This window comes from Saimiri boliviensis, chromosome 7 (assembly GCF_048565385.1).
Source record: "Saimiri boliviensis isolate mSaiBol1 chromosome 7, mSaiBol1.pri, whole genome shotgun sequence".
Lineage (NCBI taxonomy): Eukaryota > Metazoa > Chordata > Mammalia > Primates > Cebidae > Saimiri > Saimiri boliviensis.
This window is the reverse complement of record NC_133455.1, coordinates 55,810,932-55,831,247: the sequence shown is the minus strand read 5'-3', so window position 1 is coordinate 55,831,247 and position 20,316 is coordinate 55,810,932. Positions and strand designations below refer to the sequence as shown.

At 36.4% G+C, this 20,316-nt stretch overlaps 1 protein-coding gene across 4 annotated transcripts in view; it reads right to left on the bottom strand.

Moving 5' to 3' along the window:
• OSBPL8 (oxysterol binding protein like 8) overlaps positions 1-20,316 on the bottom strand; it is a 175,187-nt gene that overhangs the window by 116,290 nt on the left and 38,581 nt on the right. For all 4 annotated transcript variants that reach the window (XM_003927818.3, XM_074402531.1, XM_074402533.1 and 1 more), the window contains exon 2: positions 12,934-13,042. In XM_003927818.3, the coding sequence (XP_003927867.1) occupies positions 12,934-12,975 (42 nt within the window). In that variant the 5' untranslated portion in view covers positions 12,976-13,042. The remainder of the gene's footprint in view (positions 1-12,933; positions 13,043-20,316) is intronic.

The window sequence follows — 20,316 nt, the reverse complement described above, 5'->3', positions numbered from 1 at the left end:
TTCTTCAAACACACCACGTTGTTTGTTACTCTCACAACTTGGTTGTCTACAATGCCATTTTCCCCTTCACCAGGCAAATAAATACCTAAGTTCCTTTCGACATTCAGGTTAAGCATTACCTTGTCTAAAAAAACTTTCCTGATACTGACTTTTCAACTCCTCTAAAATAACTGACTCTTCTGATCCCCTCTGCATCATATATGCTCATCTATAGCAATGCTATCCATTCCAGTATGAATCAATGCTAAACATATTAATGCCCTAAGACTGACAGAAAGAAAATGTAACTTGATATGCAAAGGCCTGAGTTCAAGTCCTGACTCCATTGTCTACCTGTTGTATAACTTGGGAGAAGCTATATAAGTTCCCTTAATCTCAGTTTCTGCATCTGTAAAAAGAGAATGCCACCATCTTAACATCATTTTTAACATTCTACATGTTTAAAATATATAAAATTGGTCTTACTATCATCCTGAAATCACACATCCAATCAATAACCAGGTCCTGCTGATCTGCAACTCTAATTCCTTTCACTTATTTTCTATTCTGCTAACACTACCATAGAAGTTTTAATTGCCTTTTATCTAGATTTCACAACAGCATGCTAACTTGTTCCCTGAACTAACCACCTCTATTTCTATGGTTTTCAACCTTAGTTGCACATCAAAAGCAACTAAGGGACTTTAAAAGGTACTGATATATGTAACTTACTCTCTGAGATTCTAATTCAATTGAATAGGGATGTAGCTGTACATCAGTTTTTCAAAACACTCCAGATAACTCTAAAGTTTAGTTGGTTGCCTCTCCAATACTCCACAATTTTGCTGTGGTGATATTCCTAAACCACAGCTCTGAACAGGTTGGTTCCCTGCTCCAAAATCTTCAACAATCTGATACTGTGTTAACAACAAACATCCCAAACAGTAAAACAGTATTGAAGGCCCTGTATAATCTGATTCAAAGAGACACAGCATAGGAAAGTGATTAAAGGCTCGCCCCCGGAGCCAAAATGTATCCCAGCTCTGCTACTTACTAGGTATGTTGTCTTTGCTCTGTATCCTCATAATTCTATCTATCTCATAGGGTTATTTTTAAGATTAAATGAGTTTATGGGCAGGGCATGCTGCTGGCACATGTAGAAATAAACATTAGTCATTACTCACTTCTATTTGCTTTATTTTCTAGTAATTCCCCTAAGGCAGTCAACAGTTTTACCAATGAGACCTAAATAAAACCTGCTCTAAACACAGTGTAGGCATGAATCTAGTAGGGTATACTATGTGTAGAATATGCTTAATGAAGGTAGGTTAGTTTGCTGACTTCAATAAATGTTTAAATAAAATATATTTAAAATATGTAAAATTTTAAAAAATATTTTGACTAGAAGTCCCACCAAATCTCCACTTGTCTGTCTAGTGACAGTAGAACAATGAAGGGATTTTTATCCATATATCAACTTAGTAGGTTTTCATTAACTTGTGACTGCTTCAGAAGTCAACTTAAGTTTAATATGGTGAAAACAGCAGCAATGGAGCAAAAGCAAGCTTGGGATGGGGGGATACATTTATATACAGGCATTTACGTGTTTATGTACACACTAAAATTTAATTTTGTGAGTATATGTATGAAAATAATATTAAGGTTTTTGAAGGGGGCAGAGTCTCACTCTGTTGCCCAAGTGTGGAGTGCAGTGACATGATCTTGGCTCACTGCAGCCTCAATCACCAGGGCTCTGGTGATCCTCCCACTTCAACCTCTTGAGTAGCTGGGACCACGGGTGCATGCCACCACAACCAGCTAATTTTTTTTATTATTATTTGTAGAAACAAGGTCTTACTATGTTGCGCAGGCTGGTCTTGAACTCCCAGGCTCAAGCAGTCCTGCTTCAGCCTCCCAAAGTGCTGGGATTAGAGATGCGAGGCACTGCACCCAGCCCAAAATTAAATATTATGTGTATAGGTATGTGTGTACACAGCCAGACACGTGTATATAAATTCATTGTCCAATTCCCAAGCTTGCTCTTGCTCCATTGCTGCTATTTTCACCATATTAAACTTAAGTTGACTTCTGAAACAGTAACTTCTGAAGCAGCCACAGTTAATGAAAACCTACTAAGCTGAGGTATGGATAAAAATCCTTTTATTGTTCTATTGTCACTAGAAAGATAGGTTGAGATTTGGTTGGACTTTTAACTATATTTTATCTTCACATATCTTTAACATGCTAAAATTTGAATTCTTTACATTTCTTTCTGAGGTTTTATGGGACTCCCATAAATTTATTTTCTTCTTAAATGTAAGATTCTTAACATACACCATTTTATTTAAGAGTTAAATGTGGAGTTGTGGGTGTCTAAGCTTTAATTATATCCTGCTTATGAGAAGCTCTGGCATGTCTTAAAACTTGAAAGAAAGAGCAAATGACAATGCTTATAAAAAATCTTATGTTTAAAAGCTGAGTAGTTACATTATTTATGGATACTGAAAGAAATAAGAAGTCTTTAAAGCCAGTTCTCCTCCCCAAGTCTAGCTTAGTAAAACAAATAGCTTTGTCTATTCTTCTGTTAAATGATTTCACTGTCTACACTGAGTAAACGACAGTCTGTTTTTTCAGGTGGTCCCTTAATAGTTCTATATTTTATTTTTAAACTGTAGACATATCACATGTGACAAAGATCTTAATATAAATTAACTGTCGAACAGTTCTACTGTTCTTTTAAATCTCTAGTCCACTTTCAGCCTCTCTATACACAGAGAATCCAAAGCCAATAAAGAAGAAGGCAATTGCTTTTGCAAGTGATAACTGAATTACTACTGAAGTAACACATCCCCACCCCACCCTAGCCCCTGAACCCATACCTGGAGATGGATAAAGTGGAATATCACAGAAAAAGGAAAGGCCAAAGGAAGGGAACAGGAGGAAGAGAACAGGAGGAAGGGTTGGAAGCCAGCCATCTTTCTATGCTCTTTTCTCTCTAATCGCTGACCAACCTGTATTTACTATGAGCGCAATACATGATTTAATTCCAAATAGAGGCAATCACAATCCTAAGTAAGCAATTTTGTTTTTAAACTGTGCATGTACACACATGCAGTACTGTTGCAGTACACACATACCAAATGCGGGCAGAGAGGCCAACTACTACCTTCCACTGCGCTTTCTTTCAAATGGGCTATTTACAACTAAGGAGACAGCTTATGAGTAAGAAGTATGCTCAGAATAGAGATACAGAAAAGTTTCCTAAAAAACAGAATATGGGTAAGTGGTAGGGGGAAATGAGGATTGGGGAAGCTATGATTTTAATAAAAAAGATTTTCTACCCAAAGACATATATTCTCTAGATTGACCAAAATGGTTAAAAGTAGTCCCTGGGCTCTTAGACAAGCCAGTTAATATTCCCAGAAGAATATTATTAAGAGAATACAAGCTCACAAACAAAAGTAATATTCTAAGGAGCCCAAGTGCTGGGAAGGACAACAAACTGAACAATCTTGGTCAAAGAAAAGAAAATCAGTGAACCAAACTTACCGAAAACTTAATAAACAAGCTTGAAAAGATAAAGGAGGATATTATAAAACTGAAGCATGAAAAAGCAAATTTTTTTAAAGCTGATAATACTGGGTATAAAAATATTATAGAGAAATAAAATATAGTAGGCTTGAACAGCAAAATGAATGTAATCCAATAACAAATTAATGAGCTAGAATAATAACCAAGGAATTCAATAAGAAGGCATCAGGAAGAAAAAAGATGCAAAACATATAAGTTAAGCAAGATGGAAGAATGAAACAGAAATGCCACATTCACAAAATGAGATATGCAAAAGGAAGACATAAAAGATTTAAATAATAATGTTAAATTTTAAATAATTTTGAAAACCTAAACAGAATGAATACTCTTCTAGAAAAGACTCCCCAAGTCTAATCCCCAGACATACAGTCATAAAACCATATGCTCAGCTGCATAAGGAATGGAAGAAAAAGGGAAAAAACATTATTTGCAGATGATATGCATGAAACTAATGAAAAGTAAGCAGACATTCAACAAATATCTGTTAAATGGCCAAATGAGAAAAGAAAGAAACAAAGTCAAAAACTACTGAAAGGTAGAGGTCCTGTCTCAACGCAAAGTACGGTTATAAAGTAGCCAGAGTTTATCTTGGTATCACTCCCCTATTATTAAAGGCCATCAATTCTTTCTTCCCCCTTCTAGCTCCAACCCTCATCTCTAGGTTCCTTTTGTCCTATCAGGCAGCTGTCAACCGTTCTTTCTCAAAGTGTTAGCTGTTTAAGAATTAGATGAGCAACTCTCAAACTTTTGGGTCTCCAGATTCCTTTATACTCTTAGAAACTGTTGAGGACTCCAAAGAGCTATTTATATGTGGATTATACCTAGTAATAGTTTCTGAATTAAAATTTTAATGGGAAATTTACTAACTACCTCAGCCAGTTGATCATGGCAAACAGCAAAAATGAGTTATGCTGACAGAATATACTCTTGGTATGATGTGATGAAAATGGTACTCTATCGCTGTGGTCTTCCTTCTCAAAATCCACTAAACTTACTCTAATCATGAAAAACACATCAAACAAATTCTAGTTCAGGGATACTATGCAAAATAACTGAATAGTATCCCTCAAAACAGTCAAGGTTCATCCAAAACAAAGAAAATGACACACGGTCATAGCCAAGAGGAACGTAAGGAAACACAGCAACTAAATGTAACGTGGCATCCTGAGTTGGATCCTGGAATAGAAAAAGAACATCATGTCAAAACTAAATTAATTAATAAAACTAAATAAATCTGAATCAAGTATAGATTTCTATTGTATCAACACGGGTTCATCAACTGTATCAAATGTACCGCATCAAAATAAGATGTTCCTAATATGGGAAGGTCGGTCAACATATATGGGAACTCTATTATCTTATAATTTTTCTGCAAACCTAATACTGTTCTAAAACAAAGTTTATTTTTAAAAATTACCTCTTAGAAAAAATTAAACTAAAAAAAATTAAAACAAAATAATTCACAGGCACACCCTCCAGTAGCCAGCAGGGCAATGACATCATATTTCATGTGGTCTCTGGAAAGTTGTACTGTGCACTTATGAGAAGAAGACAAATAATATCAAGTACCATGGTACTATTACAAAAAAATAATTTTTACACCTCACAGATTCTCTGAAAGGGTCTTAGAGAGTCTCAGAGTCCTGGGAACCCACTTTAAGAAGATTTCCAGGAATAACAGAAACATAAAAGATGCGTGGCTGGGAATTCTGCTGTTACACTTTGTATGCAACTGGTTATTTCCTCTTTCTTTTTCAAAGCTAACACTTTCTCCAACTAGGCTCCCCAAATTTACTACAGAGTCCAATCATATACCTGCATGATTTTTACATTACTCAAGCCTCTAACATGAATAACCACCCAATAAGTTAAATTTTTAAAAAATGATATAATGAGATGAAGTCTTTAGTACTTACACAATAGGAAATGTGGACCAATATTTTCCCACTTAGGAAGTTCAAACAATCACAAATATTTAAGTACTGAAAGTAACAAAACTTTCAGAAAAAGTTTACTTTTTACTTCTGAAAGTAACAGAACTTTCAGAAGTTAACCTAACAGAGATGTAAACAAAGTATACCTATCAAATTATTTTGACATTTTCTAAATGTCTCCTTTTAATAGAAGTTTCAATAAAGCTATAAAGTGGCAAAAGACAAAATACCTAACAAAAGGCTGTTGGACTGTACATTTTAAAATAACTAAAAGGGTATAATTGGATTGTAACACAAAGTATAAAAGCTTAAGGGGATGGATACCCCATCTTCCATGATATGATTATTATGCATTACATGCCTGTATCAAAACATCTCATATACTCTATAAATATATATACCCACTACATGCACACACAAAATTTTTTTAATTAAAATAAAAAATAAATTTTTATTGTATTAAAAAAGTATGTTGATTGATCTGCTTGCTCAAAAGGTATAGATTAGTCATAATAATCATTCTTTCCAGCCTCCACCTTTCCAACCCAATTAGAATTCTAATTTATACCCCTATTGAACTAACAGATCTAGAAAATGATCATCAATGGTTGTTATTATCACATGAAGAGAAACAATCAGACATTATGTGCCTCCTGACAGTTATACATATCATTTATATAACATTATTGTCAAAAAAAATTTGAACCTGAATCTGTGCAAGCCTCTAACAACCAATTTGCAAGAAATTTAAGGGACTGATGAACACCTTAAACAATCAACATGAGGGGAATACCCATACTGTAGAGAACTCCACAACATAAACTATATTGTGTCTTCAATAAATTGAAAGGTAAAATTAAGAACAGATGTAGGAGAGATTTAAAAGATTCAAAAAGACTTGTGACTTACCAACCAAGTCCAACACAACAACCTACTATAAAAAGGATATGAGATAACCAGGGAAGTATAGGCACTGGATAATTATTTGACTCAAGAGTTATTAATCTTTAGGAATCATAATGTATTTATGATCAGAGTTTTAAAGAAAAGTATATTTTAGAAATATATGCAAACAGTAAATATTTATGAATAAAATGATTTATCTCAGATTGATGAGTAATGGGTACATTGGGATACATTCTATTATTCCATTTCAGTTCAAGAATAACTTCCATTAACAATTTTGTATGTATGATTAATACAAACTGTTAGAGTTAGCAAGCAGCTACTGGTTAGATGAAACTATTTTAACATGGGAAAATAAGCATTTAAGTAATAAATTGGTAACTAAAATTTTCAGTTATTTTAACTTTACATAAGGAGATCCCTGCAACCTAAGAATTTTCATTATTTAGGACTTCAATCTAGCTGACAACTCCTCAGGTGAGATGCCTGGGCAAACCACAGACTTTGGGTTATCTAGCAACAGGACTTACTTCCTCTGGTTGCTCCAGAGGTTAGTACTGGCTCTGGAGGGCAGAATAATGGCCTCCCAAAGATGTCCACCCCCTAATCCCTGAATGCTGTGAATGTTACTTTAGTAAAAGGGACTCTGCAGATGTGACTAGGTTAAGGATCTTGATATAGAGCATTATCTGATTATCTGAGTGGGTTATGTAAGTGAACTCAATGGAATCATAAGGGTCCTTATAAAGAGGAGACAAGAGGGTCTAAATGAGTAAGTAGCAGGAGATGTGATAACAAAAGCCAATGGCTGACGTGATACAAGGAAGGGGCCAAGAGCTCAAAAGTGAATGCACTCTATAGATACTGATAAAAGCAAGAAAATGGATTCTTCCCTCAGAGTCTTCAGAAGGAAAACAACCCTGCTAATACTTTGCTTTTAGATTTCTGATTTCCAGAATTGCTAAGAAAATAAATTTGTGCTGTTTTAAGCCACTAAATGTGTGGCAATTTGTTACAGTAGCAATAGGATACGAGTAGCAATGACCAATGGTAAAATTTTAAGTGCCTCTGTACAATACTTTCAGAGAATTAGTAATTGGCATATAGATAATTTATCATTGAACTTGAATACACAAATGCCTTAGAGGCCAATTACTGGGAAGCTGTACATAAAAAACTACTGTTGTTATACCCTGGGACATATGGCAAGATCCTGTGCCTATAAAAAATTTTTTAGAAACTAGCCAGACACAATGGGGCTGCCTGTAGTTCAAGCTACTCTGGAGGCTGAGGTAAGAGGATCACTTAAGCCCAGGAATGCAAGGCTGCAGTGAGCTAGGATCACATCACTGCAGACCAGACTGGGCAACAGAGAAAGACCCTGTCTCCACAAAAAATTTCAAAATTAAAAAACAATGTGAATACTATTGTTACAAAGATGCTATCACTAACACCACAAACGTACTATCACTAACACCACATAATATACTAAATCAATAAACATATCGATGAAGTTAATCAGATAGTATTTATAACAGAACAAAAACTGCAATATTTAAACACTGTGACCTACTCAAAATAATACTTGCTGTAGCAAAAAGTGATGTAATTCCATTAATTCAGATGCACAAGTTCTAAAATGTAGCCAATTTTTATAGATAGTTGGACTTCTTAGACTATAATTTAAGGCTTTGAATAAACTTTAATAACATAGCAATTTTATTTTATGATCACCAAATCTAAATTATGAATAACTCACCTAGTATGTAAAAATCAGTTACAGGAAGTTGGAGCATCTCTAGGCTCTCCAGGAAGACAATCACTGAGTATATTCTAAGAATTACTGAATTACTAAATAATTTTTGCAGTTCCTTCCACTTCAGAAAGTCTTTGGATTCAAGATATCCAACGTGAATTAGAATCCTAAAGATTTTCTCAATTGAGAGTCTTTATACACTCAACAAAGATTTATATACATTTTTTAAATTGTTATTCTCTTCTAAAAAGCCATTTATAAAATCATTTTAATACAATATAAGATTTTGCCCTCTAATAAAGCTTACGAAGCAGTTTCCTTTGCTTCAAGAGATAAAGGAAATAATAATTCAGAAATGCTTCAAAAAACAGAGTGACTATCCTTAAGGTAAGGAACATATTCAATTTTTTTAATCTAGAAGGATATTTCACTGCTTTAGTCTACTTCAGTCTAGTCATAAAAATTTTACGTTTTAAAGCATTTTAAATTTATTATTTGTTTGTTTATTTAACTTTAAGTTCTGGGGTACATGTGCAGATTGTGCAGGTTTGTTACATAGGTATACACGTGCCATGGTGGTGGTTTGCTGCATTTTCAGCAGTAAATTTCTAGAGTGAAAAATTGTAAACTTTCAAAAGATGGTTTAAGACATATTAAAAAGTATTCTCGTGCTCTGTGGCATAAAAGTATCACATATAGACAGGCAGACTTAATATATACCTTTTAGTAACTGCCATCTAAGACAAAAAGCACTACTAGAAAAACAGAACCATATGCAACTAGAACAACAAATGAGCATATGTGTTTTTAAAAAATATAGTATTGGCCAGGCACAGTAGCTCATGCCTGTAATCCCAGCAATTGCCTGAGGTCAGGAATTCAAGACCAGTCTGGCCAACATGGTGAAACCCCATCTCTACTAAAAATACAAAAAAATTAGTCAGATGTGGTGGCTTGTGTCTGTAATCCTGGCTACACAGGAGGCTGAAGCAGGGGAATTGCTTGAACCAGGGAGGTGGAGGTTGCAGTGAACTGAGATGGCACCACTGCACTCCACTGCATTCCAGCCTGGGCAACAGAGCCAGACTCCATCTCAAAAAAAAAAAAAAAAAAGTATTATGTGCAAGAAGGAAATCAAATTAATAATGAAGTCAGATTTTTTCACAACCTCACACCAAGATCACTTTAACAGTCTCTTTTTTTTTCCCCGAGACAGCGTTTCACTCTTGTTGCGCAGGCTGGAGTGCAATGGCACAATCTTGGCTCACTGCAACCTCCATCTCCCAGATTCAAGCGATTTTCACGTCTCAGCCTCCCAGGTAGCTGGGATTACAGGTGCCTGCCATCACATCCAGCTAATTTTTGTATTTTCAGTACAGATGGGGTTTCGTCATGTTGGTCAGGCTGGTTTTGAACTTCTGACCTCAGGTGATCCATCTGTCTCAGCCTCCCAAAGTGCTGAGATTACAGGTGTGAGTCACTGCACCCGGCCTTGTAATAGTCTCTTAATAGTCACTCCTCCAAATAATTTTATACTGTTTTCAGATTCATCTACATAAAAATACTCAATAAGAAACCATTACTTGCAGAATTAAGTTCAAAATCCCTGATCTAGCACTCAAAGCCTTGCATAAACTGGGTCTCTATCAGGCACATCAATCATCATTCCTCTGAACATCGCTCGCTTCCTTCCATCCTACCTTATTTTTTAATACTAATTATAATCTGAATAAACTGGGCAATTAATTCCCTGCTTAGCCTTGTCTGCTGGTATTCTCTCATCTGGCATGCTTTCCTTGCTCATTTTTCAATCCTATTATCCCTACGTTCACATGCAATTCAAAGTTTATGTTCTCCTAAGAAAGCTTCTCCAACTACTCCAGTCTAGAGCAACCATTCAATCTTCATAGGCTTCTCCTGACTTTTAATTATTTATCTTTTTGGAGAGAAGGCTTAATAGTTACATTAACAATAAAAATAGTTGCTTTTTCAGTATTAATGGTTAATATTGTAGCAAAGTTAAAAAAAATAGTTGCTTTTATTTAACAGATTTACAATATGTATAGCCTTCTAATAGGCACTCTATAGACATGTTTTCTCACTTAATATTGAAAATAACTTTGGGAGATAGATAGCACAATTATCTCTATTTATAAGGAAACTGAAAACCTGAAAAATGTATTACCCAGGTCATACAACTCAGTGACAGAGCTCAGATTTTAACATGTAGCTAAGTGTCTTACAGAGCCCACATTCTTATCCACTTTTCCCAGATCTAAACACTAACTAGCATAGGCCAAGTAGTTCAAAGAGGGTATTTTATAGTTCACTCAAAAGTGGACCTCGATGTTAGTTTCAAATAAACATTTCAGTAGTTCACACTGAAATTAACTGGTATCTCTCTAAAATTAGCTACCATCTTTGATAGAAGAAACCTAATGAAAAAGAAAAGAAAAACTGGTCTCACGACTTTTTTATTTCATGAGATGGAGTTTCACTCTTGTTAACCAGGCTGGTGGTGCAATCTCAGCTCACTGGAACCTCCACCTCCCGGGTTCAAGCAATTCTCCTGCCTCAGCCTCCACAGTAGCTGGGATTACAGGCACCCATCATCACCATGCCTGGCTAATTTTTTGTATTTTAAGTAGAGACAGGGTTTCATCATGTTGGCCAGGTTGCCTGGAACTCCTGGCCTCAGGTGATCCACCCGCCTCAGCCTCCAAAGTGCTGGGATTACAGGTGTAAACCACCATACCTGGTCACTACTTTCTAAACAACTTAACTTTTCAACAAAATTTGGAATAGAAAATGACTAAAACTTTATTACTTCAGCCCAAAGAATCTGGTAATAAAATGTAGTAACATTTACTTATATACATACTTTGAAAGATAACAACATTTAAGAAACTCTATTCAGAAACATAGGTATGCAGTTAACATCTTAGTAGTAAAGTATTCAGAGACAGATTTCAGTTCTATCACTTAAGCTGTGGAGCCTTAAAGAAGATAATTAATCACCCTGAGCCTATTTCCCTATCTGTAAAAGGAGGATAAAGAAATATCTACCTTTAATAGCTGTTATGAGGACAGTCTAACAAAACATATACTTAAAAACAGCAACTGTAGTTATTACTGATATTTTTAGCTTCACTAAAAGACCAAAAGTATTTGAGTTGAAAAAACCTGAGACAGTCCATTAGTTTTGTTTTGTTATGCTTTTAGAGGTAAGATTTATGGTAAAATAAACATTAAGTTCTACAGACAAGGCTTAATCTTAACTTTCCTTCCGAAATTATAGTAAAAATAAGGTAACTTACCAATCATTTTCCATTCAAATCAACATGACAACAGCCTTCTTCATAAGCCAAGTTATTCCCATACCCATTTTATTCTCTACTAACAACTTATTTTAAAGTTCAACTTTTTTTGATCATTTAAGAACCCATAACAAGACTGAACCAGAAATCCGAGAAAGGCTGGGACCAAGTTAATACAAGTCAGCAAAACTGCATTTTGCTATCAATCATTAAGACTGTTCCTACACTGGAGCCTGAACAAAGGACATTCACTAAATTAAAATTTACAAACACCTCAATGTAATAGTGACTCTCAATTCCATAGTGATATGAAAGAAAAGTTGGCCTCTCCTTATTCCAACAATGTAAGTTTGTTAAAGAATCTACCACCTAACTAATGATAAAGCTACCAGCTGACTACATTTTACTGAAGGGGGCACCTTTACTCTAGGTAACAGAAACATTTCTAAGAGTCTATAAACCAATATATAATGGAGTCACTCAGAATGCAATAGGAGAATTGAAAATGAAATTATTCTGGAGGAAAGTCTTTTTGTACAGTGACAAAAAATGGCAAATCATCATTTAGTCCACCCTACTAGTGATTTTTTTTAAAATGTATTGGGTAAGGTATACTTTCCCGTCTACCTACTACTTGTTTAATTTCAGAATATAATTCAATTATGATCACAGGGCAGAAATGTTTATTACATCTTTATATTTTTATAAAAAGAATATATATGGCAACTGCTCCTATTTTAACTGTTTCATTCCCACTATTACTCATAGCTCCATGTGATATGAAATTTGGAGGCATTTAATTTCCTCAAATGTTAACATTCTCTTGATTTCACTTAAGACAAAGAGGTTTGGGGAGAAAGCAAATAATTATTTCAATATGTCTTTCACTATATGGCTGGAAGGATAGGTAAAACAGAAGGAGATGAAGCAGAAATATTAGAAAACTGGGTTGTGCTCCAACAAGCTTTAAGCTATCTGTAATTTTCTTTCTTTATTTTTTTTTTTTTAGAGACAGAGTCTGACTCTGTCGCCCAGGCTGGAGTGCAGAGGCACTATCTTCGCTCACTACAACCTCCACCTCCCGAATTCAAGCAATTGTCCTGCCTCGGCCTCTCGAGTAACTGAGAATACAGGCATGTGCCACCACATCTAGTTAATTTTTGTATTTTTAGTAGAAACAGGGTTTTGCCATGTTGCCCAGGCTGGTCTCAAACTCCTGAGTTCAGGTAATCCACCCACCTCAGTCTCTGAAAGTGCTAGGATTATAGGTGTGAGCCACCACGCCCAACTGGCTATCTGTAATTTTCATATCATTTAAACTAACTGTAATTCTCAAGGAATTAAAGCATTATTTTAGAAATATATTTTAAAAACAAAACCCTGGTTTACATCCAAACACTTCACAATTATGGATGATAGAATCTTACTATGTCATATTTGAACTACTCACCGAAGTTCTATCAGGTTCTCCGTCTGCCAAACTTCCCTCCATAATGAACCCAAATAGGTTTATGCTTCTCTTTCCATTAATGTGCAGTCATCCTGTAAAACTGCAAATCCTAGAATTAAAAAATCATATTTATTAGGACTGGTATAAAATTGTGACAAGTAGAAATAAAGCATTGAGTTTATTAGGAGGGAAACATTATTTTATTCTGAGGTTATTTGGAAATTCAATAATTAAAAACAACAAATTTTGACATGGGCTTGAAGATGGTAAAGTTTCAGAGAAAAATGAAAGAAGAAAAAAATATTTCAAATGAAGAAAATAGTAAGAGCATGGTTAAACATGAGATTGCCTAAAATTTGAAAGGATGTATAAATCTACTTACAACTAATGAAATAAATTAGTTTTTCTTTCTTACATTGGTAAAAACTAAAAAGTAGGCTAAAATCCAACATGGGAGAGAATGTGGGAAAATAGATATTCTCATGTGCTTTTGTTATGAGTATATAAATCAGGAAAATTTTTTTGACAATTAAAAAAATATATATTTTTATTCAGCAATTTCAAAACTAGAAATTTTCCCAGATATATAAATGCACAGAAATATATAAACAAATCCAATAAAGTAATAAATTTGATGAAAAAAACTAGAAACAACTTTAATGTTGATGACTAGAAGCTTCCTTGTACTACAGACATACAATAAAATATCATGCAGCAATTTAAAGAAATGAAGTAGATCTGTATATACTAAATGGTATATACAGTTTCCCACATGAGGTGGGAAACGTGAGTGACAGAACATTATATGTAAGATACTCTTTGTGCTTCTGTGTATTTCCATTTTTACCATGAATATGTATTACTTTTCTACAAGCATGCCTTGCTTTATTATAGTGCTTTGCTTTACTGCACAAAGAGATACTGCCTCTTTTAGCACCTTCATTTACAAAATGAAGATTGGTGACAAGCATGCAGAAATCAAGTCTATTGGTGCCATTTTCCAACAGTATGTGCTCACTTTGTGTCTCTGTGTCATAGCTTAGTAACTCTAAAATAATTCAGACCTATTCATTAAAATACCTGTATCACTGATCTGTGATCAGTAATCCTTGACATTACTATTGTAACCATTTTGGGGTGCTACAAACTGCAGCCATATAAAACAACTAACTTAAGTGATGAATGTATGTGGTTTTGACTGCTCCATCCACCTGCCAATCTCCCATTTCTCTTTCTCCGGGGGTGTCTCTATTCCACTCGACACAATAATATTGAAATAGTCCAATTAATAATATTATAATAGCCTCTAAGTGCTCAAGTAAAAGGAAGAGCCACATATTTCACTTTGAATCAAAAGCTAAAAATTATTAAGCTTAGTGAGAAAGGCATGTGAAAAGGAAGAAGCATGGCCTCTTACACCAAACGGTCACGTTGTGAATGCAAAGTAAAAGTTCTTGGAGGAAATGAGAAGTCCTATTCCAATGAACACACAAATGGTAAGAAAGCAAAACAGCCTTATTGCTGATATACAGGAAGTTTGAGTGATCTGGCTAGAATATCAGCCTTATGATACAGCAAGACCCTAACTATCTTCAATTCTATATAGGCTGAGAGGTGAGAAAGCTGCAGAAAATAAGTTTGAAACCAGCAGAGGTTAATTAATCAGGTTTAAGGAAAGAAGCCATCTCTATAACATCAAAATGCAAGGTGAAATACCAAGTACTACTTAGAGGAACTGCAGTAAGTTATCCAAAAGGACTGGGCGTGGTGGCTCATGCCTGTAATCCCAGGACTTTGAGAGGTCGAGGCGGGCAGATCATGAGGTCAAGAGATCAAGACCATCCTAGCCAACATGGTGAAACACCGTCTCTACTAAAACTACAAAAATTAGCTGGGCATGGTGGTGCACACCTGTATTCCCAGCTACTTGGGAGACTGAAGTAGGAGAATTGCTTGAAACTGGGAGACAGAGGTTGCAGTGAGCCAAGATTGCACCACTGCACTCCAGCCTGGGCAACAGAGCAAGGCTCTGTCTTAAAAAAAAAAAAAAGTAATCCAAAAGATCTAGTTAAGATCATCAATGAACACGGCTATACTAAACAACAGATTTTCAATATAGATGAAATAGCCTTCTATTAGAAGAGGTCATTAAGGACTTTCATAGCTAGAGAGGAGAAGTCAATGCTAGGCTTCAAAGCTGCCAAGGACAAACCGACTCTTGGTAGGGGCTAATGCAGCTGGTGACTTGAAGTTGAAGCCAATGCTCATTTACCATTCCAAAAATTCTAGCGCCCTTAAGAACTTATGCTTTATCTACTCTGTGCACTATAAATAAAACAACAAAGCCTGGATGATAGCACATCTGTTTACAGCATGGTTTACAAACATTTTAAGCTTAATGTTGAGACTACTGCTTAGAAAACAATATTCCTTTCAAAATATTAACAATCATTGACAATAAACTTTGTCACCCAAAAGTTCTGATGGAGATAAACAAAGAGATTAATGTTGTTTTCACCTCTGCTAACACATCTATTCTGCGGCCCATGAATCAAGGAGTAATTTTAACTTGCAAGTCTTATTACTTAAGAAATACATACAGTAAGGCCATAAGCTGCCAGAAATAATGTTTCCTCTGACGGATCTAAGCAAAGTTTGAAAACCTTATGGAAAAGATTCAACTTTCTAAATGTCACTAAGTACAGTTGTGATTCACAAGAGGTCATCAAAATATCAACATTAGCAGGAACTTGGAAGTTGATTCCAACCCTTAAGGATGACTTTGTGAGCTTCAAGACTTCAGTGCAGGAAGTCACTACTGATGTGGCGAAAACAACAAGAGAACTAGAATTAGAAGTGAGTCTGAAGATGTAACTGAAAGGCTGCAATCTTAAGACAAAATTTGAATGAATGAAGACTTACTTCTTATGGATGAACAAAGAAAGTGCTTTCTGAAGACAGAACCTACTCCTGGTGAAGATGCTGTGAACACTGCTGAAATTGACAGGGACAGGGGGCAGAAAATTCTAGGCAGGAAAGGATGAGTCCCTGGCAAAAGCTCCACCCTTAAGCCGAAAACTTGAAACCACAGACCGAAATGAGAACTTATATCCCTGTTTTTCTGCTTGAAGGTTGCCTTTTCCCAAACCACCCATGGTCCTGCCCTGCCCCACCCTATTTTGTACCTATAAAGACCCCTGACTCAGCCTGAAGAGAGAAGAAGGTGCCAGACACTGGGGACTACAGCTGGACATTGGAGAGAAGAGGTTTGACTTCAGAGAGACAGCCTGATGGCATAACTTCGGAGAAGAATCTAGTTGGAGAAGGCTGGGCTTCAGGGAAAAACCTGCCCCATCTCCTTTTTAGCTCCCCTTCCCACTGAGAGCCACATTCATAGCAATAAAATCCCTCACATTTATCATCTTTCAATTTGTTCATGTGGCCTCATTCTTCTTCATTGACAGTGGACAAGAGCTCGGAAGCACAAGTGCAGATACAAAAGACTGTCACACTGACCCCTTGCCCTCATCGGCAGAAGGCAGCCACCTCATGCAAAAAGGCAGAGGGCCCACTGAATTGTTGTTAACACTTAAGCTGCCCACAGACAGCAGAGCTAAAAGAGCACTGTAATATGCCCTCTGGGGCTTCAGGAGTCACAGGCACACCACCTGGACGCTGCTGCAGAGCCTGCATGAAGTTCACTCCTGCTGGTACCCAAAAGCACTCATTCTAGCTCCTGCACCTGATCACCTGCATACTCCCTCCTGCGAGGGGTGGAACACAGCAAGTCTAAGTGAGTGGAGTTTGATCCTGCCAACACTGAAATGGCCACCCAGTTCCAGCATTCTGTGATTAAAATCAATAGAAAACCATAACAATCCAATCTAGACAGGACTAGTAATTGTCCAGACTCTTCAGGAAAGAAACTTCAGGTCATTTGACTAAGTCAAAAACCATGACCAGTGGAGGTACTTGCTGAGGGTAAAAGAATACAGAAGGGAGAATGGAAGAGGATAGTTATAAATACCTGCGGCCGGGCGCGGTGGCTCAGGCCTGTAATCCCAGCGCTTTGGGAGGCCGAGGTGGGTGGATCATGAGGTCAAGAGATAGAGACCATCCTGGTCAACATGGTGAAACCCCGTCTCTACTAAAAATACAAAAATCAGCTGGGCATGGAGGCGCGTGCCTGTAATCCCAGCTACTCAGGAGGCCGACGCAGGAGAATTGCCTGAACCCATGAAGCGAAGGTTGCAGTGAGCTGAGATTGCGCCATTGCACTCCAGCCTGGGTAACAAGGGCGAAACTCCGTCTCATTAAAAAAAAAAAAAAAAAAAGTGTATAAATACCTGCTATAATTACGTAATCAGTTACAAAGACAAAAATTGTAATTTCTGGGAGTATTTCTTCCTTATTATTTTATGAATATGTTTATCTTTGTTTCCTTCCCTCTTATTCCTTTATCATGTAACATTATATTGCTTTATTTCATAGTATTTAAGTATTAACTCTACATTATAATAATCTACCGAAAAACAAGAAAAATGAACATCACTCAAGGACTTTACATTCTCTTCTGGGGAAAGAGCTGGTATATTTTACACAAGACAGTTGTATTGTTGGGTGGAAGCATGACCTTATTATTGTCTTTATTTGGAGATAAACTACTGTATTAACTTGCTAGAGTTGCCATAATAAAAGACCATAAATGTTCTGTTGTTGGCTTAAACAACAGAACATTATCTCCTCATAGGTCTGGAGGCTAGATGTCCAAGATCAAGATTTCAGCAGGTTTAGTTTCTTCGGAGGCCTTTCTCCTTAGCTTGTAGATGGCCATTTTCTCCCAGAGATTTCACATGGTCTTCCCTTTGCACATGTCTGTATCCAAATGTCCTCTTCTTATAAGGAGATCTGTCATACTGAATTAGGGCCCACCAATCAAACTGAATTAAGGCCCACCCTAATGACCTCATTTTAACTTAATTGTCTCATTAAAGATCCTATCTCCAAATACTGTCACATTCTGAGATGCTAGAAGTTCAAACTTCATTATGAATTTTAAGGAGATACAATTCAGCTTATAACAAGTATGTTTTTAAAGAGATATGGGTGGGTGCCAATGCAACAAGTGGTAGATTATAATGGTTCATTTACTGTATCAATTTGGCTAGGCTATGAGACTCAGTTGTTTGGTTAAACACCAGTATAGACGCTGCTGTGAAGACTTTTTTTTACATGGGCTTAATATTTAAATCAGTAAACTCTGAGTAAAGCAGGTTATCCTCAATATGTGGGTGGATCTTATCCAACCAGCTAAAGGCTTAAAAAAAAAACAACTGAGGTCCTCAAAAGAAAAAATCTGCCTCCAAACTGCCTTCAGACTCAAGACTGCAACATCAGCAGTTTTGTGGGTTTCCAGCCTGTTGACCTGCCTGTAAATTTCACACTTCCTAGTCCCCATTTTGTGTGTGCGTGTGTGTGTGTCCCCACATCCCGTTGGTACTGTTTTTCTAGAGAACCCTGACTAATCCAATATATATGTATACATTCGTATCTTATCAATATATGTATAAATTTATTTTATCATTCATTCTGTGCTCTCCTCTGTATCATAGAAGCTAAAAGCACAGAAACTACATTTTGCAAATGTCTTTGCCTCGGGGATTCGAGATGTGACTTACATTCAGCCAAAGCAATGCATTTGCACAGCATTTGGAAGGTGGAAGAGAGACAGAAACCACACCATTCATCTTCTAATGGTGAAACTGTCTTTGCAAAAATTTTAACAGTGAGAAAATTATGACAATGAAAGAGATCTGACCTAACCAACTCCATCTTGCCTTAAGCCTCCAAACTGCCCTTGGTCATTCCTGGAGATGGGCCAAGTTAACTTTGGGAAAAATTTAGTCTATGGTTTAAATTATGACAGCCCTTTCCAAAACTAAACTGCCTTTGTAAAACTAATGAAAGGTCACAAGGTTAGGAGTATGAGAGTGGCCTGAATTCTTATAAGATCCAGACACAGTTGATCCTTTGCCAGTCATTGTTCCAGAGGTCACAAGATTTGCAACTTCCCCAATTACTCCTGTAAATAACATTATTATCATAGAACCTAAGATTGGTTTTTTGAGATGTCTTTCAGGCTTTTGCATTTCTGATGACTGAATGGCCTCACCTGGATCAGTGACTCCTTCACGGCTCTCACCCAGGACTGGACTCAGCACATGAGGGCTATTTGTCCACACCCCATGACTGCATTCCTCAACTAACCACAGCATTCCCCATTCCCTATGCCCCTGCCAGCCAAACTGTTCTTGAAAAATCCTAGCCTCCAATAGAGGAGGCTGGTTTGAGTAATAATAAAACTCCAGTATCTCATTTAACCAGCTCTACATATATTAAACTTTTTTCCTTTTGCAATTTCCTTATGTTGATAGATTGGCTTCATCTGGGCAGTGGGCAAGAAGAACCCCCTGGGCAATTATAATGACAGTAAGCTTTGACAGTCAAGAGGTTTTACAGTGATCACCAAGTACTCCACTGCCCACTACCTATATTAGTACCAACAGGCAGCTACAATGATCAGCAGCAGTGACTAACTTGAAAGCTGGGAATAGCCATCCATATCCATTCCTCCAGCTTTTCCGATCAATTTATCACCATCTAATTCCTCTTAATATTTTCTTTTTGCTTTAAGTACCTGTAGTAATTTATTTTCCTCAATGAACCTGACCTGATAATTTTTTTAAACAATTAAAATATATTGTATATTATAACAGATACTAATGAGTGCTGAGAAGAAAAAATAGTAAGAGAGGAGTTGTCTGATGTGTCACAAAAACAAGGTAAAATTTTAGATAGGACTGCCTGAAAAGGCCTTTAGGCTTCACTGAAATGACTCTGAGTCAAGATCTTAGTAACATCAGAAGGTGAGTAGCCCAAATGACCAGAAGACCCTTTCAAGCAGAAAAGGAATCAGCAAGCACAAAGACTCTGAAGCAGGAGCACGTGGCGTATCTAAAGAATAACAAAGTGACTACTGTGTCAAGTGGAATAGGGAAAGGTAATGAGCAAAGAGAACCGAAAGATAATGAAGTTGCAAATCACAGAGAGCTTCATAGGACAGAAGGACTTCAATTTTTTTACTCTGAATTAGATGGGAAGCTACTGCTCAAAGGAAATTTGAGAAATGATAGGATTTTACTTCAGTAGTATCATTCAGGCTTGAGAAGAGATTACAAAGTCGAAGGCTATCACTATAATGCAAGCAACAGACAATGATGACTTGCACCAGAAGAGTAGTAGGAGATGTGATGAATAGTGCCAAATTCTTCTATACCTTGAATATAAAGCCAAAATAATTTATTGATCAATCAGATATAAGAT